At 44.9% G+C, this 26,430-nt stretch overlaps 2 protein-coding genes across 3 annotated transcripts in view; both read right to left on the bottom strand.

Annotated features, from left to right (window-relative positions):
• The window catches only part of CHRDL1 (chordin like 1), a 448,603-nt gene that overhangs the window by 330,506 nt on the left and 91,667 nt on the right, over positions 1 to 26,430 (bottom strand). The window lies entirely within an intron of this gene.
• LOC128069768 (mitochondrial import receptor subunit TOM20 homolog) lies at positions 8,167 to 8,940 on the bottom strand. Its single transcript, XM_052662916.1, has one exon. The coding sequence runs from the start codon at positions 8,938 to 8,940 to the stop codon at positions 8,500 to 8,502; it is 441 nt and encodes a 146-aa protein (XP_052518876.1). The 3' UTR covers positions 8,167 to 8,499.

Genomic DNA, 26,430 nt, shown 5'->3' on the forward strand with positions numbered 1-26,430 from the left:
CTGAGTAAACTTGGATGACTTGCTTCAGCCCTCTAGGCTTTCCTTCCCCCATGTGTAAAATGAAGTTGATAATGATCATTGCTCTCACTGACTGTGATGGTGTGATGACAACTAAGGTAATATCTCTGCAAGTATTTTGAGCTCCTTAGAAGAAAGGCTCTATATAAACTCAAGGTTATTATGAAAGGGAAGTGAAGAATTAAGGCAATTATCTCGATAGTTCGGGCCCTAGTCCTGTTTTTCGGCTGCCTTATTGGGCAGTCTGTCTCAGTTCTCTGCTCTGCTTTGACTGCAGAAAACCTATATCCTCATCCAACCTTGGGTGACTCAGTTCTCTGGGGTTACTTCCTTTCACATCCTGACACTTTCAGCATGGCCTTTAATTTCCTGGTCCAGAGGTATCATCAGTGCAGCCTCAAGGAAATCCCATCAGTCTGAACACACCCTGCTGACCAGAGAGCCCTGGAAGTGGGAATTAAATGTGGTTGGAAAATTGCTTTTATCCTTCAGACTCATCCTCCTGCAGAAGCAGTTCTAAAGGACCATCTTGGAAGCTGACTGCTACGGGCTCCTCTCCAGTGGCCCCAGTGTCCCATCTGGACCAGAGTCCTATTTGCAGGAGAGGTTTCTTGACCAGTTTCCAGGGTCCCTTTTGCCAGTAGGAAGTCATGGCCATCTTTAAGGAAATTTAAAGCAAAAAAAAACAAACAAACCACTCTCATGACCATTGACCCTTCCTGATTCCCTTGACTCTTTGTTAATTCCTTCCTTTCCTTACAAGTTACCTTGAAAGGATAGAGTTCTTGAGGATTAACCACTAAATAATCATTGCAGACTGGGTTTGAGGTAGAGACTGAGGTGAGGGCATTAGAGTTAGCAGTCTATGGTGCTCTGTACACAGACCAGCATTTTCCCACATGCAAGCGGCAAGCTTCCATCGCAGTAGGAAGGATTTAGGTTTAACCACAAGAGGAAACCGTGTGACTTTAAGATGTGATGCTGGAAAGTGAGAGTGAAGTCATTCTCTGTCCTGGAGAGCTTAGTGGAAATGCCTATCCGGGAGGGGAGAGTCATAGCACGGTAGAGCTGCAAGTGCCTCGTGAAGATCATCTGATTCAAACGTTCTCTTTGGATGAGGCAAATGAGGTCCAGAGAAGGGCAGTAAGCCACCTAAGGTCACACAGCTACCATATGTCAGAACGGAAGTCCTCCTAAAAGCTAAAACTCAGATCTGCTGCCTCCTTATGCTCTTTACACAGCTTTATACCCAGCTGTGTTCTTGTATGGCACCTCCTTGGTGACTAGACAGTAAAGAATCTACTTGCAATGCAGCAAACCTGGGTTCGATACCTGGGTTGGGAAGATCCCCTGGAGAAGAGACTGGCTACCCACTCCAGTATTCTTGCCTGGAGAATTCCGTGTACAAAGGAGCCTGCCTGGCTATAGTCTTGTATATTTCAGGGGAGTGTGGATTGGCTCATTCAGTGGGACTTGGAGGTCGTGTCCAAGGCTGAGTTGTGTGGGCTCTAGCAGAGGAACAGGTTTCTCTGGGAGGCCTCAAAGGCCTGCTTCCTTGTATCTCCAGATCTCCATTCCTTTTGAGCGTATGGTTGTCTGATTCACCAAGCCATGCAGCTATCTGGAAACATAAGGTCTGGGTGTCCTGCCAAGATACCCAGTGGGTGATTAAATCATCCCAGTCCCTCTACCTTGGTCATTATTAACATTGCATGGACCAAGGACCTCCTTGAAAGTCTGATGAAAACTACTGATGCACTCCCCAGAGAAGGGCCCACATCCGCTACCACAGGCATGTAATGTCAGGGTCATCTAGGTTTGTAGCTCCTGGTCTGCTGGCTGTTGGTGTTGGTACACAGCCTAGGATCACTTGTAGATGCTCGCTAAATTCTGAAGACTCCCAGAGCTGGAATTGTCAGTCTTATCTAAGAGGAAATTGGAAGTACTGGGATGAGCCTTGTGCCAAATGGACTGGGGTGGTGTAGAGGTTAGAGTGAAATTTCTTTAGGATGAAAGAATGGGATTGAATCTTGGAGTTGAAGGAAAAACAAAAAAGGAACTGAAGTGAGCTAGCCATTTCCCTTTCTCCCAACATTATGAAAGAGATCAACCCTGGGATTTCTTTGGAAGGAATGATGCTAAAGCTGAAGCTCCAGTACTTTGGCCACCTCATGCGAAGAGTTGACTCATTGGAAAGGACTCTGATGCTGGGAGGGATTGGGGGCAGGAGGAGAAGGGGACGGCCGAGGATGAGATGGCTGGATGGCATCACGGACTCGATGGACGTGAGTCTGTGTGAACTCCGGGAGATGGTGATGGACAGGGAGGCCTGGTGTGCTGCGATTCATGGGGTCGCAAAGAGTCGGACACCACTGAGCAACTGAACTGAACTGAACTGAACTGAAGGAGAAAAGGAGGCATGGGAGAAAGAAAGGTGGGAGACTTGGAAGGATGGGAGATGGAGATTGTTCTAGAAAGGGTGTCCATAATGACACCACTACATGAAACAAGCTCTTCTGAAAAAATGCCACAACTCTTCTACATCTTTCAAGACTTTCTGGTCCTAGTTCAACTTCTAAAGAGCAAAAGCTCATGTCTTTGGGAATTAGAAATTGTCTTAGATCCTGGAACACCATGTCCTTGAAGGGGACATTTTTAGAGGTTTGGAGTGGGAACTGGACATTGTAGGGGAGTGGTACAGCTTGCCTCACTTCTTGTTTAAAAAAAGCATTTTTATGATCAAAATAATACATGCTTATGGCTTGTAAAAATAGGAATATGAAGTAGAATATTCCTGGCCTCTCCACCACTGATTACCCACTATGTTCACAGTTTGGTATGTATAGTTATGTGTGTGTTTCTATGAATATTCATATACGTATTCATGTGCCTAAATTAGTCATAAAAGATGTGACCAAGACACCATATACTGCTCTATAGTGTGCACTTCACTGGACACTGTGTCTGGAGGTCTTTGCCTGCCAGTGTACATCTAGCTAGTTCATTCTTTTTAACAGTTGCCTAGTATTCTGTCATCCAGTTGTGACCTAATTTTTTAAATCCAAGCTTTATTGGTGAATTTTTACATTATTTCAAATTTTACAAATTATTAAATACTGGTGCAGCCTACTTCCTTCTGCACGTGTCTCTCTATCCTGTGGCCAGCATTTTTGCAGTGTAAATTCACAGTGGACTTTCCAGGTGGCTCAGTGATAAAGAATCTGCCCACCAATGCAGGAGACTTAGGAGACACAGGTTCAATCCCTGGGTTGGGAAGATTCCACCAAAGGAGGAAATGGCAACCCATTCCAGTATTCTTGCCTGGAAAGTTCCATTAACAGAGGAGCCCAGCGGGATACAGTCTGTTGGATCACAAAAAAGTGGGACTTGACTGAGCGTCTGAACACACACACAGATTCACAGTAGTGACCTTATTGGTTCAAAGAGTTTAGTTTTCACATCTCTCTTTTCTTTTTTAGAGAGCCTGCTCATTTGCCCTCCAGGAAGTCAATGGTGACTTACCTTCTCCCCCCAAAATGGCCATTTCTCCATGCTATTCCTCACCCATTTCAGTTAGGTTGGTTGATCCTTTCAATCTTTGACAATGTGATTGCTGAAAAAAAGTCTCCTTTTCCTTTGTGTATTTTTTTTTTTTTGAGTGCTAGTGAGGTTGAAGTATGTGTATGGCACATCTGCATTTCTTCTTCTGCGTTGCCATTTCATATCCTTTGCTATTTTTCTACTGGGTTGTTCTTGCTCATTGTGATAACCAGAATCTCTCTATATATTTTGAGTAGTAATAATTTAACTGTGATCTATATTGCAAACACAGTAACTAGTCTATTATTTCTCTTTTGACTTTGATTTTAGTGTCTTTCATTGCACAGAAATGTTTACGATTTCAAAAAATAATCATTGCCACTCTGTTCCTTTATGAGCACTTCAACAATGCCACCACGAACATCTGTGGACTCGATTATATGCATTTGGCTCACTATTTCCTTAAGATAAATTCCTGGGATTGGGTTTGTTCAGTTATATATATATATATATATATATATATATATATATATATTGCTAAAGTGCCTTCTAAACTGATTTTTTTAAACCAATTTGCACTCCAACTGCAGTATATCAAGGTATACTTTGTTCCTCCTCTTGAGATCTTCTGCTAATTCAGATTTGCTATCTTAAATCAAGTGCTAGGCAGGAACTAGTGTTTGGCATCACGATGGCTGGGGCAGAAATCCCTAACTGCACGTGAAACACATGTAATACACATTTCACCTTCAATTATTTAAGCAAACACGTTTTTTAATTCATCTCCAACTAGAACTGTGTCAAAAGCATTTTCCAACATCAAGTCCCTCTAAATTCACTGGGAAATGAATGGCTATTTAGGGTCATTTCTGCTGGTGGCCGCTGCAGCAGCAAAGACAAATGAACTTTAGAGATGTATGTTGTAAGACACTTGGAACAAAGCTACTGCTGCATCATCACTGAACTCAGAGGTCAGCTAGATTGGTTCCAGAATTTTCCAGAGGCTGAGGGCTGAGTAACAGTCGGCTTCTCTCTGACTTGCCTTCCTGCAAAGAGGACAAGTTTGAGGCCCTCCCATGAGGAGTTATTCTAATAGAAATAAACAGCGATGTCACCCTCTGCAAAGGGAATAGTGACTAACAGGTACAGGTGTAGCTTTTCTTGTCACTCTGCCTGGCTTGCTTCATCTTCTTGCATCTCTTTGCTGCCAACATCCAGGTATGGTCAAGGAATTTTGGTGTTCGCTTTAGGCCACACGTAGGATTAGGAGAAGGTGGGTATCAGAGCAGTCATTTCTGTGGCTTAAGAACTGTCTTTTGTCTGAAGAGTAAGAGCAGCAGTAGCAACCTTTAAATCCTTTGGGGGTGATTGAGCATGCTGTGGGGTATGAAAGAGCAGCGATAGTTGGTACCCATTTTACAGATGGAGAAGACACATCTGGAAAGGAGAAATGCTCTGAGAGTTGGACGTGCTGGAAAAGTCTCCTGACATACCTCCAACACATGCTAGTTAAAAATCTGGCCACTTTTCTCCTCTAGGGATGGATATGTGTGTGCCAAGTAAGGTGCTTCAGTCGTGTCCAACTCTGCAACCCCATGGACTGTAGCCCACCAGACTCCTCTGTCCATGGGATTCTCCAGGCAAGAATACTGGAGTGGGTTGCCATGCCCTCCTCCAAGGGATCTTCCTGACCCAGGGATCGAACCCTGGTCTCCTGCATTGTAGGCAGATGCTTTTACCTTCTGAGCCACCAGGGAAGTCTGCATTTGAACTATAGTCAGGTATTATTTGTGGTTTCCCATTTCCCTCATAATCTTGGTATTTGGAAAATGACTTTAGATCCTATCTAATATATGTGGGTTTTTTCTTTTAAAGGCTTGGATCTGATGGTCAGTAATTATTGCTCTTCGCTGCTTTGAAAAAAAAAAAATGGCTTTGGCTGCTAAGTTAATGAATGTACTGGAGCTTCCCTGGTGGCTCAACTGGTAAAGAACCCGCCAGCCAATGTAGGAGACACAAGAGATGCAGGTTCGATCCCTGAGTCAGGAAGATCCCCTGGAGTAGGAAATGGCAACCCACTCCATTATTCTTGCCTGCAAAACCCCATGGACACAGGAGCCTAGCCGACTACAGTCCATGGGGTCACAAAAGAGTTGGACATGACTGAACACACACACACACACTCTCTCTCTCACACACACACACACACACAACACACACGCTCATCTTAAAGCTAGGGTGTCCCTTCTTTGATGCTGAATTATTTGTATTTATTTTGGCTGTGCTACATGGCTTACACAATCTTAGTTCCCTGACTAGGGACTGAACCGAGGGCCACAGCAGTGAAAGCACCTAGGCCTAACCACTGGACCACCAGGGAACTCTCCAATGCTGAATAATTTGTAACTGAAACATTATAGCCACAAATATGGTCTCTACACATAAATCATGTGATGAATTTCTCCTTATGGGTGGTCATAATGGAAAGGGCTATATTTTCCTTTCTTTTTAAAACTCTGCTTGATGCTTGTCATAGAACTGGGGATTGTCATGTTTTGTTTTCTAAGGATTATTCCCCAAAGGTAGCATTGCTGTTTAACTCATTAGAACCAGGAGGGGATATCTATTGTTCCCATACTTAAACTTGAAAGGACAGTCTTATTAAGGAGCAAAGTCAGTCAGTTAGTGGAGCTTACAGGAAATTGGGAGGCAGAGACCTGAATCCCAGTTCTGGTTTTGTTCTAATTAGCTGTGTGACCTTGAACAAGTGCTTCAATGTCTCTGAGCCTCAGATTCCTCACTCTTTGTTAGGAATAGATTATATTGTAGTGCCTTTCATCTAAGCAAAGCATATTTGTCTCCAGTCAAAACTTGCTTAGTAACAAAATCGTGTGAAAGTGAAAGTGAAGTTGCTCAGTTGTGTCCAACTCTTTGCGACCCCATGGCTTGTAGCCTACCAGGCTTCTCAGTCCATGGGATTTTCCAGGCAAAAATACTGGAGTGGGTTACCATTTGCTTCTCCAGGAGATCTTCCTGACCCAAGGATGGAACCCTGGTTTCCCGCATTGGAGGCAGACGCTTTACCGTCTGAGCCACCAGGGAAGTCCAAAATCATTTGGAGGCACATTAAAAAAATATGTTGGAGTCCCCACCTCAACCACTTGAATCAGAAACTCCAAGAGTGGATCCAGCTACACTATTTGTTAACCAGCTCCTTCGACGATTCAGAGATGGCTATAACCCCTTCCTGTGGTAACTTTCTGGAGGCAAGAACTGAGTTTTCCAGCCTGAGGGAATGAAACCCATTTTCCAAAGTGGGAAAGTCCAGGTGTCTCTGTGTCTCTGGTTTAGAAACCTGTGATATGAGACCTCATTTGGGGAGGCTGGTTTGCGACCTTGTTCCCTGGGGCTAGTTTCTGCAGAAGTGAGTGGAGAGCAGACTGTTCCTTTTAATAATAGCAAGTCTGAATGAACAAACTGACCATTTATTCAATAATGAGCATATTTCAGGCCCTTTGGCCCAAAATCTTCTGTCAAAGCATTTCTGAGAAAGGCCAAAGCAGTTTCCAGAATTCAGACCTGTCTGCCCAAGCTCTCCTGTGAATCCCTTTTGAAGCTTCCTTCTATCCCTTCTTTGACTTTGTAAACTTTTCTTTCTCTTTCCTTCATTCAGCTCATGGTATTGCTGTGGGTTCTCTTGTTTCATGGGATTTCAACCTCTGAGCTTTTTAGGCCCTCATCTCCCACCACCCCACCCCTCTTTTTTTTTTTTTTTTTAAGTACCAAGGATCTTTATTCTTAGGTCTGGTATTTAATCTGTGGCTGCAGATAGTATGTCACTATTTAGAGAATAACAGGTCCCATTATCTTCATTCAAGTCTTCAGCCACAAAGTTACACCTTATTCTCATACAAGACAAGGGCTGGTAGGGGATTAAAGAGGTACACTGAGGATAAAAGCAAAAGGGAACACACACTTTTACAAGCATATCGTCCCAGTTACCGTGAAGGTTACGTTTCAGGTTAATTTACCAAAGTAGTGACAGAACCATGATTTCAGTGAAAATCAACACGTTATACCTTAAAAAAAAAAAAAAACAATTCAGAAATACTAAGTCAGGCAAGCATGCAAAATTTAGAGTATAAAAAATGCAAGGGCTGGCTGCCCAAACAGGTATTTCCCTCAGAAAGAGGGATTTGAAAATGCTGCATAGAACCAAGGGAATTAGAAGCTGAATTAGCAGACCCATTTCCTCAGTCTATATATGAGGCGAGTGGGCAGACATTAACTGGTAAAGCTTACTCAGCCAGATGAAGAATGTATAGCATCTAATTCCTGGTGCTATCTGCAACTACATGTATCTAAAATACAAGGAGATAAATATCCAGAATACATCAAACCCACTGATTTAAAGAAAACATTTCAAGGGAGGGGGTGAAGTTGTTATTATAGCATAGCAGCACATTACACATATTTAAGAGATTAAATGGCAAGAAATAATCTCTTATTTTAATGCTCAGTTTTGATCAACACAAGTTTCCAGCCAACTTTCTGATGTAGAGCAAAACAAGTATATTCTTCAGTTTTCTTCTACATTTTTTTTGGGCCTTTCAAAACCGAGCACTGGGTATTTTTAATGTAATGGGATGTTATATGTACATTCTAATTACACATTTTAGGAATAAACAAAATGCATATTTCAGTAATTCATAGTGTATTTATAAAATGAAAAGCTCTCTATCAAAATACACTTTTCACTGGGAAAAATAAATAAAACAGACAAATGGATCTACACAAAGTAAAAATTAACTTTGGTAGACTTCACTGTGGAGGACAGTCCATAACAAGCTCATCTGCCCTTACCCCCCAGAGCCGATCATCTTCTGAGTTAAGATTTTAAAAATGTGTTTTAATTGAGATCATTATGTTGACATTTGTTTCTCATTCCACATCATCTTCAGCCAAGCTCTGAGCACTTACAATTCTCTGACTAATTGTCGGGAGCTTAGTCAAAAGCATCTGGAACACTGGTGGTGGGAGAGTTTGCTGCAACACTTGCAGTAACTGCTGCGGCTGTCCACACACAGCAATCGCATTCGTCAGATGGTCCACGCCCTTCTCATATTCACCTTGAGCTAGTAATTCTTCACCAAGCTGTATTTCTTCTAGAAAGAATTTCTGAACGGCTTCAGCATCTTTAAAGTCAGGTAACTTGGAAAGCCCAGCTCTCTCCTTGGCAAGCTTTTGTTTCTTTCTTCGTTCTCGCAGCCTGTTCTTGAAGCTGGGGTCACTCCGTCTCTTGCAGTCAAAGTAAATGCAGTAACCGATGAAAAGGACCCCGCACACGCCGGCGGCGGCGATGGCGCTGTTCCGGCCCACCATCTTCTCTACACCGAGGAGCCGGGTCGGCTTCCGCGGGGCCCTAAAAGAAGCCGTTGACCGCGAAGACCCAGATCCGAGTGCGCGGCTCCGCCCCGACGTCCGCTGCCCGCCTCCACCCCACCCCTCTTTAAACACCTTCTCCCCACCCATCACCCCTCACTTCATCACATTGCTGATTTCATTTTCTTCAACCGTGGGCCCTCTCTCAATATTGTCCTGTTCTCTAAGTGCCGAAGGGAAAGGGGTCAGCATCAAGATGCCTTTGGGGATTTCCCAGGCAGTCCAACAGTTAGGACTCAGCACTCTCACTGCCAGACTGGGTTCAATCCCTGGTCGGGGACCTAAGATTCCACCAACTGCACTGTGGGACCAAAAAATAAAAATGTACACACCCCTTTGCTCCATTTCTTTCCTCGGGTCTCAGCCTTCAGCCCTTCACTTCATAACAGGGGAAATTGGAGCTAGAGAAATACTTCTTCAAGGCAAAGTTTCAGAGACAGCAAGTCTTCCTCTTTATCTATAGCCATCGTTTACTAAGCCGAGTGCCAGGTACCATGCCACTGTCCTGGCATGCGTTATCTCACTGAATCTCTTCCACAGCTCCATCAAATAGGCATTCTTAGTATTCCCATAACCCAGAGGAGGAAACAGGCTCAGAGCCACTAAGGGACTTGTACAAGTTCAGTCAGCTGGTGAGTAGCAAAGTGGATCTATGTGTCTGGTCCTAGGGCCTGCATGATTACACAGAGTATTCTGCTATTAAGGATTCCCCATCGTGTATATCAAGCTTCCATGATGGCTCAAACAGTGACAAATCCGCCTGCAATGCAGGAGACACAGGAGATGTGGGTTCAATCCCTGGGTCTGGAAGATCCCCTGGAAGAGGAAATTGCAACCCACTCCAGTATTCTTGCCTGGGAAATCTCATGGACAGAGGATCCTGGCGGGCTACAGTCCATGGGGTAACGAAGAGTTGGATACAACTTAACATGCACACGTGCATACAGTATCTACCTCCTACCTTGTGGTGTGTATCAGGCTGGGTTGTACTGGAGGCCAATCTATGCAGCAACAGATTTTCTTGGGTGTGAAGAGTCTGAGCCCGGAAGAGCCTCAGTAACTTTAAACACCAAGAAAGAAGGGGGAGTTGGTTTTAATGGCAGAATAATGGTGCCAGGGTTATTAAGTATCATTGTAGGGGTGGGCCTGGGAACCTGGTTTTGATTCTTGAGAACTGAAACCTGAGTAAAACTGCAACTTTTGGCATTGAGAAGTACATTCCTGAGACCCCTGTGACTATTGCTAGTTTCATAGACCCTGGGGATGTGAAACATACTTGGTATTTTCTTCCTCCCACTCCCTTCCGGAAGCCAGTGCCAAGAGCAGAGGTAGGGAATGACTTCCTGGATGCTCTCAGCTTAAAGGGGACTGGAAAAGGAGAGAGAGCCAGGAAAGGGGCCCAGAATAGGCTAAACAACATTCTTGTTGGCTTGGATTCCTGGGTTTCCAGCTCACCCAAGTCCTTCTCGTCTGATTCTCATTATCAAACTTGCAACACGAGGCAAGGAATATTTGGCATCCACCAATACAGACTCATTGAATGCATGTTGATGTGACTCAAATTCATGAGTACAACAAATCCATGCCCAGAGATTTCAAGAATATTCCTGTGGGAGCAAGTCTGTCTTGGAGCCATATCCTAAGACCCCATTTGAAGGAGCCCAAGTTTTCACTTTGACTGGAATGCATGGATCAATTTAACATTGCTACAGAAAAACAATTTTTTTTTTCTTTTTCTTAGCTCCTTCCTGGAAAGATCTTACATTGGCTATAATTTCTCCAAAATCTCTTTTGAGTTGGAGATGCCAGACGAAGACTCCCACCTCTTTTCTGCAGGGTTTGTCCTTTTTATTGTCATTCAGTAATGGGAATCAGTGGGCCTAAGGGTCTCTTAAGGCCTCAGTCATTTGCTCCCTGTCTAATGCCTGACAAGTCATGTGGTCTCCCTAGGCCTCAGTTCTCCCATCTGTAATGATCCCGATTCTCCAGTTTCTGTGGGGATATTAAAGCAAGCAGATCATTGAAAACAAATGGTCCAAGATAGATGATTGTAGTTGTTTTCAGGTTTTCCCTGGTTAAAGAGCTGTTTTGGGGAAAAAAGAGAGAGAGAAGTAGTAGAAGGTTCAAGGGCTGAGAGTTGGAATCATTTGCTTAAGTTCAAATTCCTGTTCTGTCTCCTACTAACTATGCGATCTTGGAAAGTTTCTTAACCATCTAATTGCCTTAACTCTGTACAATGGAAGGAGTAATAATTACACCTATGTTGTAGAGCAATAGTAAGGAATCAAAGAGACAATACATAGCAAGGGTCTGCCCCATAGTTAGTGCTCAGTCAAGAGCAGCTATTTCTTTTATGATGATGAGTGTCTGAATCCTAGTCCAGCAACTTTGGGTAAGTCGCTTAGCCTCCTTAAACTTAAGTTTCTTCACCTGTATAATGGGAACAATCACAGTAGTCACCTCATAGGGTTTTCTTGAGGAATAAACAAGCTCATTCTTGCAAGGTTCTCAGCACACTGCTGGGCCTGTAGAAGTGCTCAAGAAAGTATTGTCAGTTGCCAACTTAGTGGCCCTGTAGGCTCTTTGGCCCCTGGCTTCTCCATGTCTGGGCCACTTCTGAACCTAACTCCCACCCCAGCAGAGGTTTCTGATGCCTGTTGTTGAGGGTGAGTGGAGGAGACAGCCTTTCTGCCTGGAGACCTCCTGAGAGCTTCCTGCAAAAACCCTGCACCCGGGCTGTGTCACCTGGGCTGCTTCTGGACAGCAGCTGATTGATTCCTAGGACCCCAAATGGTTCACAAAGTGACAAAAATGAGGACAAGGCAGACCTTGCTTATCAGCTCCCATAGGAACCTGGCCCCAGGCAGCACCAAGTTTTGTTAGCTGCCCCTCCCTTTCCTCCCTTGGCAGCCCCACCAGGCATGTATTTCCTTCTGGCCTTCCTCCAAGACAACAGGCCAGAGGGCCCTGCATCTCCTCCCACATCAAGGAAGGCAAGCAGATGCTGCCATAGTGACAGTTCCTACCTGATCAATAGAGCTGGGAATTGAACCTTGGTGACAGGGCCTGCCTTGAGGGCGGCTACCTCCCAGGGCATCACCTACCTCAGCCTGGTGACCAAGCAACCCACCCTGCCCACCACTGGCTGGGCACCAGCCTTGAAGCCTTTCTTTATACATTTATCTGCACCTCTGGGGCCCTACAGTGACTGCCCATTTCAGGCATATGCTGTCCTTATTGGATTCCTCAGTGACCTTTGGCTTAATTCAGCCCTTATTATTTCTTTCCTGAACTGGTCAATATTATTGTTGCTGCTGTTGAAGCTGCTAATAACAGTAGGAATAGCTAACATTATTGAGTGCTTCCTGTGTGTGAGGCACTATGCTAAGTACTTCATATGTATTTTCGTATTCCATCCTTCTAATAACCATTTCAGGTAGGAGGCAGTATTATTACTCCTAGAGATATCAGTCATCCTGGAGTGTTAAGGGTCCAGATGGGATCTTGGACACCTATAAAATATTCAGAAGGGGTTACATGACCCAAGGGGACTTTTTGATGTGTTGCTGCTGCTGCTATGTCACGTCAGTCGTATCCGACTCTGTCTGACCCCAGAGACGGCAGCCCACCAGGCTCCCCTGTCCCTGGGATTCTCCAGGCAAGAACACTGGAGTGGGTTACCATTTCCTTCTCCAATGAGTGAAAGTGAAAAGTGAAAGTGAAGTCGCTCAGTCGTGTCCGACTCTTAGCAACCAAATGGACTGAAGCCTCCCAGCCTCCTGTGTCCATGGGATTTTCCAGGCAAGAGTACTGGAGTTGGGTGCCATTGCCTTCTCTGTTTGATGTGTTAGGGTTAGCCAAAAAGTTCTTAATGGAAAAATCCAGCAAACTTTTTGGCCAACACAATACTTGGCCAAGAAGCCCTTTTATGCCACCCCTTCCACTTTTCCACTGGTACAGCAGACATTGGTACAGTTCAGTTCAGTTCAGTCGCTCAGTCGTGTCCGACTCTTTGCAACCCCATGAATCGCAGCACGCCAGGCCTCCCGGTCCATCACCATCTCCTGGAGTTCACACAGACTTGCATCCATCGAGTCAGTGATGCCATCCGGCATCTCATCCTCTGTCGTCCCCTTCTCCTCCTGCCCCCAATCTCTCCCAGTATCAGAGTCTTTTCCAATGAGTCAACTCTTCTCATGAGGTGGCCAAAGTACTGGAGTTTCAGCCTTAGCATCGTTCCTTCCAAAGAAATCCCAGGGTTGACCTCCTTCAGAATGGACTGGTTGGATCTCCTTGCAGTCCAAGGGACTCTCAAGAGTCTTCTCCAACACCACACTTCAAAAGCATCAATTCCTCGGCGCTCAGCCTTCTTCACAGTCCAATTCTCACATCCATACATGACCACAGGAAAAACCATTGCCTTGACTAGACAGACCTTAGTCGGCAAAGTAATGTCTCTGCTTTTGAATATGCTATCTAGGTTGGTCATAACTTTTCTTCCAAGGAGTAAGAGTCTTTTAATTTCATGGCTGCAGTCACCATCTGCAGTGATTCTGGATCCCCCCAAAATAAAGTCTGACACTGTTTCCACTGTTTCCCCATCTGTTTCCCATGTGTACAATTGATTGACTTGGACACAGCAAATGTTGCTCATTCTGAATCCTGCTGGGCCCTTGGCCATGGCTGGAGATATGGGAGCCATACCACCTCTAACTGCTTGCAGCACAGGAGGATTTTTGCATCTGACCCACCCTTCGGTTGCTTGGATACTAGCTGGGATCAGGCTAGGGTAGCCCCATGGTGGACATGACCAAGTAAAGATCTCACTTCTTAGCCCGAAGTTTCAGACTTTCTATTATATGGGCTTCCCAGGTGGCTCAGTGGTTAAGAATCTGCCTGTAATGCAGGAGACACAGGAGGCGTGGGTTTGATCCCTGGGTAGGGAAGATCCCCTGAAGAAGGAAATGGCAACCCACTCCCATATTCTTGCCTGGAGATTCCCATGAACAGAGGATCCTGGTGGGCTACAGTTCATGGGGTCGTAAAGAGTCAGACATGACAGCACGCACACACTATATTAGTATAAATGACTATGACACACATTTCCAATAGCATTTACTTAACACAGACCCCATACTCCAGCTACACCAGGCTACCCTCATCCCCAGAATACATCTTGCACATAAATACCCATTTCCATGCCTCTGTTCATGGTGCTGTCCTACTGGTTCTTCTCCAAAGATCCTTCTGAGAACATCTCACTTCTTTCTTTTTTCATCTCAAGGACCCATTGAGCATCTGTTATATACTAGGTGCTGTGCTTGGCACTTAGAATGTGATTATTAACTTGCCTTCATCAAGCTGACAATTTAGTGCAGGAAACAGACATTAAGCAAACCAACAGAGACATACATAATTAGAGTTGAACCTTGAACAATATGAGGTTTGGCGCACCAACCTCTGTGTCACTGAAAAAAATGTGTATAACTTATAGTCAGCCCTCCATATATGTGATCCCAACCTATCTGCAATTCCCACCCATGGATTCTACCACTGATCATGTCGTAGTGTGGTATCTGTGCTCAGTCACTCCGTCATATCTGACTCTTTGCGACCCCATGCACTGTAGCCTGCCAGGCTCCTCTGGCCACAGAATTTTCCAGGCAAGAATACTGGGGTGGGTTGTCATTTGCTTCTCCAGGGAATCTTCCTGACTCAGGGATTGAACCCTTGTCTCTTGCATTACTGCTGAGCCACCTGGGAAGTCCCCCCACATCAGAAAATATCCACATGTAGGTGAACCCACACCACTCTGACCCATGTTGTTCAAGGGCCAAATGTGTAAGTTGTGATAAGCGCTGTAAGGGAGAAGAAAGGGTGGTTATGAGAGATGGTTACAAGGGAGACAATTTAGATGGGAGGGAATGAAGAAAGGTCTTTCTGGGGGAAGTGACATCTAAGCTGAGATTGGAAAGATGAATAAATAATAGCAAAGAATATTCCAGACTGAGGGACCAACGTGGGCAGACACTTGAGATGGGTGCTGGCCATATTCAGCTGACTCAAAGAGTTAGTGAACCATGGAAAAGGGGTGCTCAGTGAGACTGGAGACCACGTGGGGGCTTGCAGGCCATGGTAATGACTTCCCTCTTTATGCTGAGTGCATTGGGAAGCCATGGGTGTGTTTTCATCAGGGATCAAAATGATTAATTCATACGTTTAAAATAGTCCTCTGGCTGCTACACAAACTTGGCCTGTAGAGAGTAATGAAGGGAAAGAAGGCCAAGATTAGGTGCCTGAGATACTAGTTCAGGGAGAGATTCTGGTGGCTTGGACTGAGGGGTGGCAGTGGCCATGGAGAGAAGTGAGCAGATTTAAGATACATATTAACAGCTAGAGCCAAAAGGACTTGCTGGTGGACGAGATATGCTGGCAAGGGGAGGGAGCAATCAAGGAGGACTTCCATGTGTCTGACTTGAGTGAGGAAGATGGCAGTACCACTAAGGGACATGGGGATGTAGCCTGAAGCCAGTTCAGGGTTTAGCTCTCCTGTGCCGCATTCGGTCTCTAATGGTTATGGGGCATATATACTATACTACTTTGTTTTGACGATAACTAACATGAGAGTATTTGTTGTCTCTCTGTCCCTGCATGCTCAGTTGCTTCAGCCGTTTCCAACTCTTTGCGACCCCGTGGACTGTAGCCCACCAGGCTTCTTTGTTCATGGGATTCTCTGAAGAATAATGCAGTGGGTTGCCATGCCCTCCTCCAGAGGATCTTCCTGATCCAGGGATCAAACCCGAATCTCTTGCATTCCAGGCAGATTCCTTACCACTGAGCCACTGGGAAGCCCCGTGGTCTCCCTGCTGCTGCTGTTAAGTCACTTCAGTCGTGTCTAATTATGTGCGACCCCATAGACGGCAGCCCACCAGGCTCCCCCGTCCCTGGGATTCTCCAAGCAAGAACACTGGAGTGGGTTGCCATTTCCTTCTCCAACGCATGAAAGTGAAAAGTGAAAGTGAAGTTGCTCAGTCGTGTCCAACTCTTAGTGACCCCATGGACTGCAGCCCATCAGGCTCCTCCGTCCATGGGATTTTACAGGTAGGAGTACTGGAGTGGGTTGCCATTGCCTTAGGTTTTAAACTCTTTGAGGACACTGACTATGTCTTCCTCATGTTTGTACTCCCCAAAGCACCCAAGACATCATGTATTGAAGACTGATCAATTAAGGGAAGGAACTTGTTCATTTTTTCAATTTTACTCTTCTCACTAAGGCATCAGACATGAATGGATCAAGCTTTTCTTTAAAAAAGAAAAATATATGTTCCTGGATAGACTTTGAACTGCATTTAATCATTAATCCCCTTTTGAACAGTTGCTGCTGTGTCATCATGATGCACAGGGCACACCTAACCTTGGTCTTCAGAACATCCTTCATCCATGCAGTAAAGCCTCTGTGTTCACAGAAGTGTGACTTCATGGGAATGTACAGGCTAGCTCAGGATGGGCAGAGCAGAAGATGAGAAGTGGCCTGAGGGCCTCAGTTGCTCAGGCAGGTGTGGGTTTTCATGGCCATGGGTAATCACATACTATGGATAGCATGCTGTGGACCTTAGAGTCCATCACAGAATAGACAAAATATAGCGGGGTTGCAGCGTCTAGACAAGATAAAATAAGGAGGTGCCCTATTGCAGTGTTTATGTGATTCTTGCAGTTCTCCAGGGAGTTGTCTGATCCTATAGTTCTGAGATAGGAGCTCACGAATCTGCATTTTTACAAGCATCCCAGGGAATGGTGGTGCAGGTAAGCCCTGGATCACACGTTGAGATGTCCTGGCTTCAGAGATCAGCCCTGGAACTGAAAGTGTGTACAGCTTGCTCCTTGGGGACAACCTGGCTCATCCCTGCTCCCTTCGTGGAGGAGATCCAGAGTCATCCTCAGGAGCCCCAGGAGCTACACACACAGTTGTAGACATGCATGGGCACCCAGATGAGTGACAGAAAAAGAGACATAACAGTCCTGACCACCAGAATGGGAAGGATCAGGAGGTCAGAATCCATAACTTTAGTAAAGAATCTGCCTGCCAGTGCACGAGACAAGGGTTTGATCCCTGGGTTGTGAAGATCCCCTGGAGAAGGGAATGACAACCCACTCCAGTATTCTTGCCTGGAAAATCCCATGGACAGAAGAGCCTGGCAGGCTATGGTTCCTGGGGTTGCAAAGAGTCAGACTCCACTGAGAAGCATGTGCACACATAGGTCCATTTTAGCGAAGGCCTTAAGGGGGTGCTAGGTGGTGGGTTAGTCTGCAGAGGCAGCACCCCTGGTTCCCACAGACTGCCAAGGTTGGTTTCCAATGAGGAACTGAACCAGGCCTTGCCCTGAACTCTAATGGGCTTCCCTCATGACTCAGATGGTAAAAAAAAATCTGCCTACAATGCAGAAGACCCGGTTTTGATCCCTGGGTTGTGAAGATCCCCTGGAGAATGGAAAGGCTACCTACTCTGGTACCTATTACTCTGGTAATACCCAACCAAGGGTATTGGAGGGGGATGGGTATGAATTTAGCATCTCAGTGGGATTAAGGGTACCCAGAAACTCCCTGCCTCCAGAGACATGATCCTGGTCTAGCAAGCCCAGCTTCCTACCTAACCAAAACCTGCTTTGCATTCACCCCCAGTAGTCCAGACAGAATGGAAACCACCTTCCTCCAACTGTCCATGGGGTTAACTCTAAGCAGCTCCGTCATCACTGCTCCCACTTGCCTTGCCTTCAACCTCTCCTGATGGAGACCCAAGACTGACCTGGTCATCATTTGCAGAACAGACAGCCTATAGCAATGAACATCTAGGGGTCCACATCACTTCCTGTTTTCCAAAGCCACCAAGAGAAAATTGCAAGCTATCATCACATCCCCACCTTTTACCCACCTTGGACCTGACTGTACCATCTGAATTTCCCAAATCTGGAACTGGCCTAGGTGGTAATCAACACCTCCCCAGCTTGTTTCAACTCTGGGACAGCTTCAGTTCAGCTCAGTTCAGTCATTCAGTTGTGTTTGACTCGTTGCGACCCCATGAATCACAGCACGCCAGGCCTCCCTGTTCATCACCAACTCCCGGAGTTCACTCAGACTCACGTCCATCGAGTCCGTGATGCTATCCAGCCATCTCATCCTTGGTCGTCCCCTTCTCCTCCTGCCCCCAATCCCTCCCAGCATCAGTCTTTTCCAATGAGTCAACTCTTCTCATGAGGTGGCCAAAGTACTGGAGTTTCAGCTTTAGCGTCATTCCTTCCAAAGAAATCCCAGGGCTGATCTCCTTCAGACTGGTTGGAACTCCTTGCACTCCAAGGGACTCTCAGAATCTTCTCCAACACCACACTTCAAAAGCATCAATTCTTCGGCGCTCAGCCTTCTTCACAGTCCAACTCTCACATCCATACATGACTACTGGAAAAACCATAGCCTTGACTAGACAGACCTTAGTCGGCAAAGTGACGTCTCTGCTTTTGAATATGCTATCTAGGTTGGTCATAACTTTTCTTCCAAGTTGTAAGCATCTTTTAATTTCATGGCTGCAATCACCATCTGCAGTGATTTTGGATCCCCCCAAAATAAAGTTTGACACTGTTTCCACTGTTTCCCCATCTATTTCCCATGAAGTGATGGGACCGGATGCCATGATCTTCGTTTTCTGAATGTTGAGCTTTAAGCCAACTTTTTCACTCTCCTCTTTCACTTGCATCAAGAGGCTTTTTAGCTCCTCTTCACTTTCTGCCATAAGGATGTTGTCATCTGCATATCTGAGGTTATTGATATTTCTCCCGGCAATCTTGATTCTAGCTTGTGTTTCTTCCAGCCCATCGTTTCTCATGATGTACTCTGCATAGAAGTTAAATAAGCAGGGTGACAATATACAGCCTTGACCTACTCCTTTTCCTATTTGGAACTAGTCTGTTGTTCCATGTCCAGTTCTAACTGTTGCTTCCTGGCCTGCATACAGATTTCTCAAGAGGCAGGTCAGGTGGTCTGGTATTCCCATCTCTTTCAGAATTTTTCACAGCTTATTGTGATCCACACAGTCAAAGGCTTTGGCATAGTCAATAAAGCAGAAATAGATGTTTTTCTGGAACTCTCTTGCTTTTTCGATGATCCAGCTGATGTTGGCAATTTGATCTCTGGTTCCTCTGTCTTTTCTAAAACCAGCTTGAACATCAGGAAGTTCACGGTTCACGTATTGCTGAAGCTTGGCTTGGAGAATTTTGAGCATTACTTTACTAGCGTGTGAGGCGAATGCAATTGTGCGGTAGTTTGAGCATTCTTTGGCATTGCCATTCTTTGGGATTGGAATGAACAGCTTCACCCAGGGATTTTCTTCCAAAGGGAGTCAGCCCCGAATTTTGAGGCCTCTTAAAGCCTCTCCATTCATGTGATCCCCTGCCACTGTCATAAATGTAAGCCCCTTTCCGCTCTCCTGGGGCTTTTCATCCCCATACATGTTTGAACTTTCTTTTCATCACCCCATCATGTCTCCCATGATTTTGTCTGTGCCCTTTGAGACTCAGGTTGCACATCGACTAAGTCCCCTGACCCTTCCCTCTTGCTGTGTCATCCACCTCCGAGCATCACAGCACTGACTACATATTAGCTTCACCTGGGAAGCTTTTTAACAAGGACTGAAGCCTGGACTCCCTCCCTGTGAGATTCTGATTCAACTGGCCTGAAGTGGGGCCTGGGCACTTTTACTTTTTAAAGAGCCACATCCCAGGTGATGCTGATGTGCAGCCTGATTTACAAACTCCTGACACCTTCTTGCCTTAGAAAACATATCCATTCTCTTGCAGGTGCTTCGTCTCTGGGGCTGCACACACCACGTTACTGAGGTGTGATGTCCACATGCTCTTATTCTCTGACACTATTTTCAGGTCTTTTTGTCCATCTTAAAAAGAAAAGAAAACAAGCCAACAGATAATAGAATTCAATAACAACTAAAGTATTGTTCATTGTTTTAAAAAGATTGTTTATTATTATTTTTTATTTTTAATTGGAGGATAATTGCTTTACAATGTTGTGTTGGTTTCTGCTATACAACAATGTGAGCCAACTATGCCTGCATGTGTGCTCAGTTGCTCAGTCATGTCCAACTTTTTGGACTCCATGGACTGTAGCCTACCAGGCTCCTCTGTCCATGGGATTTCCTAGGCAAGAATACTGGCGTGGGTTCCCATTTCCTTCTTCAGAGGATCTTCCTAACCAAGGGATCGAACCCGTGCCTCTTGTGTCTCCTGCATTGGCAGGCAGATGCTTTACCCCTGAGCCACCCAGGAAGCCCCAAATCAGCTATAAATATATATTTATCCACTCCCACCCCATTTGCACATCTGTCCCACCCCCCCCCCCCCATCCCAGCTCTGTAGGTCATCACAGTCTAAAAGATCAGTTGGGTTCAGTTCAGTCGCTCAGTCCTGTTCGACTCTTTGCGACCCCGTGAATTGCAGCACGCCAGGCCTCCCTGTCCATCACCAACTCCCGGAGTTCACTCAGACTCGCGTCCATCGAGGCAGTGATGCCATCCAGCCATCTCATCCTCGGTCGTCCTCTTCTCCACCTGCCCCCAATCCCTCCCAGCATAAAAGTGTTCTCCAGTGAGTCAACTCTTCACATGAGGTGGCCAAAGTATTGGAGTTTCAGCTTCACCATCATTCCCTCCAAAGAAATCCCAGGGCTGATCTCCTTCAGAATGCACTGGTTGGATCTCCTTGCAGTCCAAGGGACTCTCAAGAGTCTTTTCCAAAACCACAGTTCAAAAGCATGAATTCTTCGGTGCTCAGCTTTCTTAACAGTCCAACTGTCACATCCATACATGACCACAGGAAAAACCATAGCCTTGACTAGACGGGCCTTAGTTGGCAAAGTAATGTCTGTGCTTTTGAATATGGTATCTAAGTTGGTCATAACTTTTCTCCCAAGGAGTAAGCATTTTTTAATTTCATGGCTGCAATCACCATCTGCAGTGATTTTGGAGCCCCAAAAAGTAAATTTGACACTATTTGCACTGTTTCCCCTTCTATTTCCCGTGGAGTGATAGGACCGGATGCCATGATCTTTGTTTTCTGAATGTTGAGCTTTAAGCCAATTTTTTCACTCTCTACTTTCACTTTCACCAAGAGGCTTTTTAATTCCTCTTCACTTTCTGCCATAAGGGTGGTGTCATCTGCATATCTGAGGTTATTGATATTTCCCCCAGCAATCTTGATTCCAGCTTGTGTTTCTTCCAGTCCATCGATTCTCATGATGTATTCTGCATAGAAGTTAAATAAGCAGGGTGACAATATACAGCCTTGATATACTCCTTTTCCTATTTGGAACCAGTCTGTTGTTCCATGTCCACTTCTAACTGTTGCTTCCTTACCTGCATATAGGTTTCTCAAGGGGCAGGTCAGGTGGTCTGGTATTCCCATCTCTTTCAGAATTTTTCACAGTTTATTGTGGTCCACACAGTCAAAGGCTTTGGCATAGTCAATAAAGCAGAAATAGATGTTTTTCTGGACCTCTCTTGCTTTTTCCATGATCCAGCTGACGTTGGCAATTTGATCTCTGGTTCCTCTGCCTTTTCTAAAACTAGCTTGAACATCTGGGAGTTCACGGTTCATGTATTGCTAAAGCCTGGCTTGGAGAATTTTACTAGCGTGTGAGATGAGTGCAATTGTGCAGTAGTTTGAGCACTCTTTGGCATTGCCTTTCCTTGGGATTGGAATGAAAACTGAGCTTTTCCAGTCCTGTGGCCACTGCTGAGTTTTCCAAATTTGCTGGCATATTGAGTGCAGCGCTTTCACAGTATCATCTTTCAGGCTTTGAAATAGCTCAACTGGAATTCCATCACCTCCACTAGCTTTGTTCGTAGTGATGCTTTCTAAGGCCCACTTGACTTCACATTCCAGGATGTCTGGCTCTAGATGAGTGACCACACCATCGTGATTATCTGGGTCATGAAGATCTTTTTTGTACAGTTCTTCCGTGTATTCTTGCCACCTCTTCTTAGTATCTTCTGCTTCTGTTCGATCCCTACCATTTCTGTCCTTTATCGAGTCCATCTTTGCATGAAATGTTCCCTTGGTATCTCTAATTTTCCTGAAGAGATCTCTAGTCTTTCCCATTCTGTTGTTTTCCTCTATTTCTTTGCATTGATCTCTGTGGAAGGCTTTCTTATCTCTCCTTGCTCTTCTTTGGAACTCTGCATTCAGATGCTTATCTCTTTCCTTTTCTCCTTTGCTTTTTGCTTCTCTTCTTTTCACAGCTATTTGTAAGGCTTCCTCAGACAGCCATTTTGCTTTCTTGCATTTCTTTTCCATGGGGATGGTCTTGATCCCTGTCTCCTGTACAGTGTCACGAACCTCTGTCCATAGTTCATCAGGCACTCCATCTATCAGATCTAGTCCCTTAAATCTATTTCTCACTTCCACTGTATAATCATAAGGAGTTTGATTTAGGTTATACCTGAATGGTCTAGTGGTTTTCCCTACTTTCTTCAATTTAAGTCTGAATTTGGCAATAGGGAGTTCATGATCTGAGCCACAGTCAGCTTGTTTTTGTTGGCTGTATAGAGCTTCTCCATCTTTGGCTGCAAAGAATATAATCAATCTGATTTTGGTGTTGACCATCTGGTGATGTCCATGTGTAGAGTCTTTTCTTGTGCTGTTGGAAGAGGGTGTTTGCTATGCCCAGTCCATTTTCTTGGCAAAACTCTGTTAGTCTTTGCCCTGCTTCATTCCGCATTCCAAGGCCAAATTTGCCTGTTACTCCAGGTGTTTCTTGACTTCCTACTTTTGCATTCCAGTCCTCTGTAATGAAAAGGACATCTTTTTTGGGTGTTAGTTCTAAAAGGTCTTGTAGCTCTTCATAGAACTGTTCAACTTCAGCTTCTTCAGCATTACTGGTTGGGGCATAGACTTGCATCACTGTGATACTGAATGTTTTGCCTTGGAAATGAACAGAGATCATTCTGTCGTTTTTGAGATTGCATCCAAGTACTGCATTTCAGACTCTTTTGTTGACCATGATGGCTACTCCATTTCTTCTGAGGGATTCCTGCCCGCAGTAGTAGATATAATGGTCATCTGAGTTAAATTCACCCATTCCAGTCCATTTTAGTTTGCTGATTCCTAGAATGTCAACGTTCACCCTTGCCATCTCTTGTTTGACCACTTCCAATTTGCCTTGATTCATGGACCTGACATTCCAGGTTCCTATGCAATATTGCTCTTTACAGCATCAGACCTTGCTTCACCAGTCACATCCACAGCTGGATATTGTTTTTGCTTTGGCTCCATCCCTTCATTCTTTCTGGAGTTATTTTTCCACTGATCTCCGGTAGCATATTGGGCACCTACTGACCTGGTGAGTTCCTTTCAGTATCCTATCATTTGCCTTTTCATACTGTTCATGGGGTTCTCAAGGCAAGAATACTGAAGTGGTTTGCCATTCCCTTCTCCAGTGGACCACATTTTTATTATTTATTCTCACAATAACCCTGTCATTATTATCATTGTTGCCCTTTTACAAATGAGGAAACTGAGGCTCTGGGAAGTTAAGTGACTCAGTTGAGGTCACACACCTAGTAAGTGATGGAGCTAAGATTGGAACCATGATTTTTCTCATTCGAAAAGCTCAACCACTTTCAAATATGTGAAAAGTGGAAACTTATTTTCTACCCTAGTGCTTCTCCAATGTTGATGAGCAGCTGAATCACCACATCTTGCTAAAACCAGATTGCTGATTCAGGTTAGGGTCTGAGCTTCTGCATTTCTGACAGGGTCCCAGATACTATTGATAGAGCAGATCCATGAACCCCATTGAGTAGCAAGAGGCTAGAGGCCTTTCTAGAGGAAGCCCTGGGCTCCATGTGCTCCCAGGGCCGGGCCACACAGGCTGTGCCCTGCAAAACTCCAGGGGGCACCATTTGCATTCTACTCTGTGCAGTGTGCCTCCTGGGGTCCCATGCTGGGGTAACCTCCAGTCTGGAGTGAGACCCCAAGGAACAGTGAGCAGATCAACAGACTCATCATCCCCTGGGATCCAGTCTGAAGAAAGGAAAGTGCTTTCCTTTTCCCCACAGATGAAAAATTGATCATCCCAGTTGAGAAAAGAAAGGCGAAGCAGGTCTGCTCACAATGAGGGTGGCCCATTTGGTGTTCAAAGATGAGCTGGGAAGGAGGGAAAAAAGGAAGCTGGCAGGCTGGCTGGTTAGCAGGATGGCTGGTGTGGCTGGCTCCATTCTTATGCTAACAATGCTGTGATTCCAGGCTGCAGCTGCTGCTCAGAGGGGGCTTGAGCAATTCATAGCAGCTTTCTTTCTGAGTGCCAGACCCCCAGAACAGGTGTGGCCCCACTTGTTATTTTGTGCAGCCCTGACTGTCCAGACAGGGAGCTGATTATCACTGTGAATCGGGGATTACTGCTGATTTACCAGCCTCTGTCAAACAAAGGGGCTGGCCTCCAGACAGCTGTCTCTTCTAGCCAGCATGAGGCTAACTGCCCCAAAAGCCATGTGGGCCACGAGGAGGTGAGATTGAAGTAGAAACGGGACAGAGGAAAATTAAAAAATCCAGGTAGCATTTTTTTCTGGGACAGGACAAAATGTCAGAGAGTCAGAAGGTTGGGAGCTTAAGCCCACAGTCTCCCAGCAGGAGATCTAAACCTAGGGATCTAGGCCCAAGCACCCCTTCTCTGACTGGGGGTTGCTGCTTTGAGCCCCATGGCCTGAGCTCTGCTGAAGTGGCCAAGGTTGTGGGAAGGCCCTCATTGTCTCACTGTCCCCTTCCTCCATCTCACCCTCAGCGCCAGGCTTTGAGAACAAGACAATCAGCTGCCATTCAGAGAAAGAGGAGAGACCTATTAGCCCTGCGGTTTACAAGCCCAGTTCTAAAGCAAGGCAGCTTGGAGCCGGATCTTGACTCCTTAGCAGCCTCATGAGCTTAGGCCATCGTTTGATTTCTCCAAACCCAAGTTTCTCCTAGAAAGATAACAACAGTACCTCTATCATGGAGCTACTGTGAAGATTTATTACCACTAACAATGACAGCTAACACTGGGAAGCACCTGGTATGGACCAGGCCCTCTTCTAAGCACTCCACATGTTTGCCATAACCCTGTGAAATAGGTAATCTGATTATTGCTGTTTTATAGATGCAAAACCCAAGGATAAAAAAAGGGTTAACTTGCCCAAGGTCACACAGGTAGTAAGTGGCAGCTCTCACTGTTTGCAGATGACATGATCCTCTACATAGAAAACCCTAAAGACTCCACCAGAAAATTACTAGAGCTAATCAATGAATATAATAAAGTGGCAGGATATAAAATCAACACACAGATATCCCTTGCATCCCTATACACTAATAATGAGAAAATAGAAAAAGAAATTAAGGAAACAATTCCATTCACCATTGCAACAAAAAGAATAAAATACTTAGGAATATATCTACCTAAAGAAACTAAAGACCTACGTTTAGAAAACTATAAAACACTGATGAAAGAAATCAAAGAGGACACTAACATATGGAGAAATATACCATGTTCATGGATTGGAACAATCAATATAGTGAAAATGAGTACACTACCCAAAGCAATCTATAGATGCAATCCCTATCAAGCTACCAGCGGTATTTTTCACAGAGCTAGAACAAATAATTTCACAATTTGTATGGAAATACAAAAACCCTCAAATAGCCAAAGCAATCTTGAGAAAGAAGAATGGAACTGGAGGAATCAACCTGCCTGACTTCAGGCTCTACTACAAAGCCACAGTCATCAAGACAGTATGGGACTGGCACAAAGACAGAAATATAGATCAGTGGAACAAAATAGAAAGCCCAGAGATAAATCCACACATGTATGGACACCTTATTTTCGAAAAAGGAGGCGAGAATATACAATGGATTAAAGACAATCTCTGTAACAAGTGGTGCTGGAAAAACTGGTCAACCACTTGTACAAGAATGGAACTAGATCACTTTCTAACACCATACACAAAAGTAAACTCAAAATGGATTAAAGATCTAAATGTAAGACCAGAAACTATAAAACTCCTAGAGGAGAACATAGGCAAAACACACTCCGACGGAAATCACAGCAGGATCCTTTATGACCCACCTCCCAGAATACCGGAAATAAAAGCAAAAATATACAAATGTGACCTAATTAAAATTAAAACCTTCTGCACAATAAAGGAAACTATAAGCAAGGTGAAAAGATAGCCTTTGGAATGGGAGAAAATAATAGCAAATGAAGCAACTGACAAGGAACTAATCTCAAAAATATACAAGCAACTCCTGCAGATCAATTCCAGAAAAATAAATGACCCAATCCAAAAATGGGCCAAAGAACTAAATAGACATTTCTCCAAAGAAGACATACAGATGGCTAACAAACACA

The sequence above is a fragment of the Budorcas taxicolor genome, chromosome X, assembly GCF_023091745.1.
Source record: "Budorcas taxicolor isolate Tak-1 chromosome X, Takin1.1, whole genome shotgun sequence".
Lineage (NCBI taxonomy): Eukaryota > Metazoa > Chordata > Mammalia > Artiodactyla > Bovidae > Budorcas > Budorcas taxicolor.

What these genes read in the sequence shown, in the direction of transcription:
- LOC128069768 (XM_052662916.1), bottom strand. Translation starts at nt 8,940, where the DNA reads ATGGTGGGCCGGAACAGCGCCATCGCCGCCGCCGGCGTGTGCGGGGTC.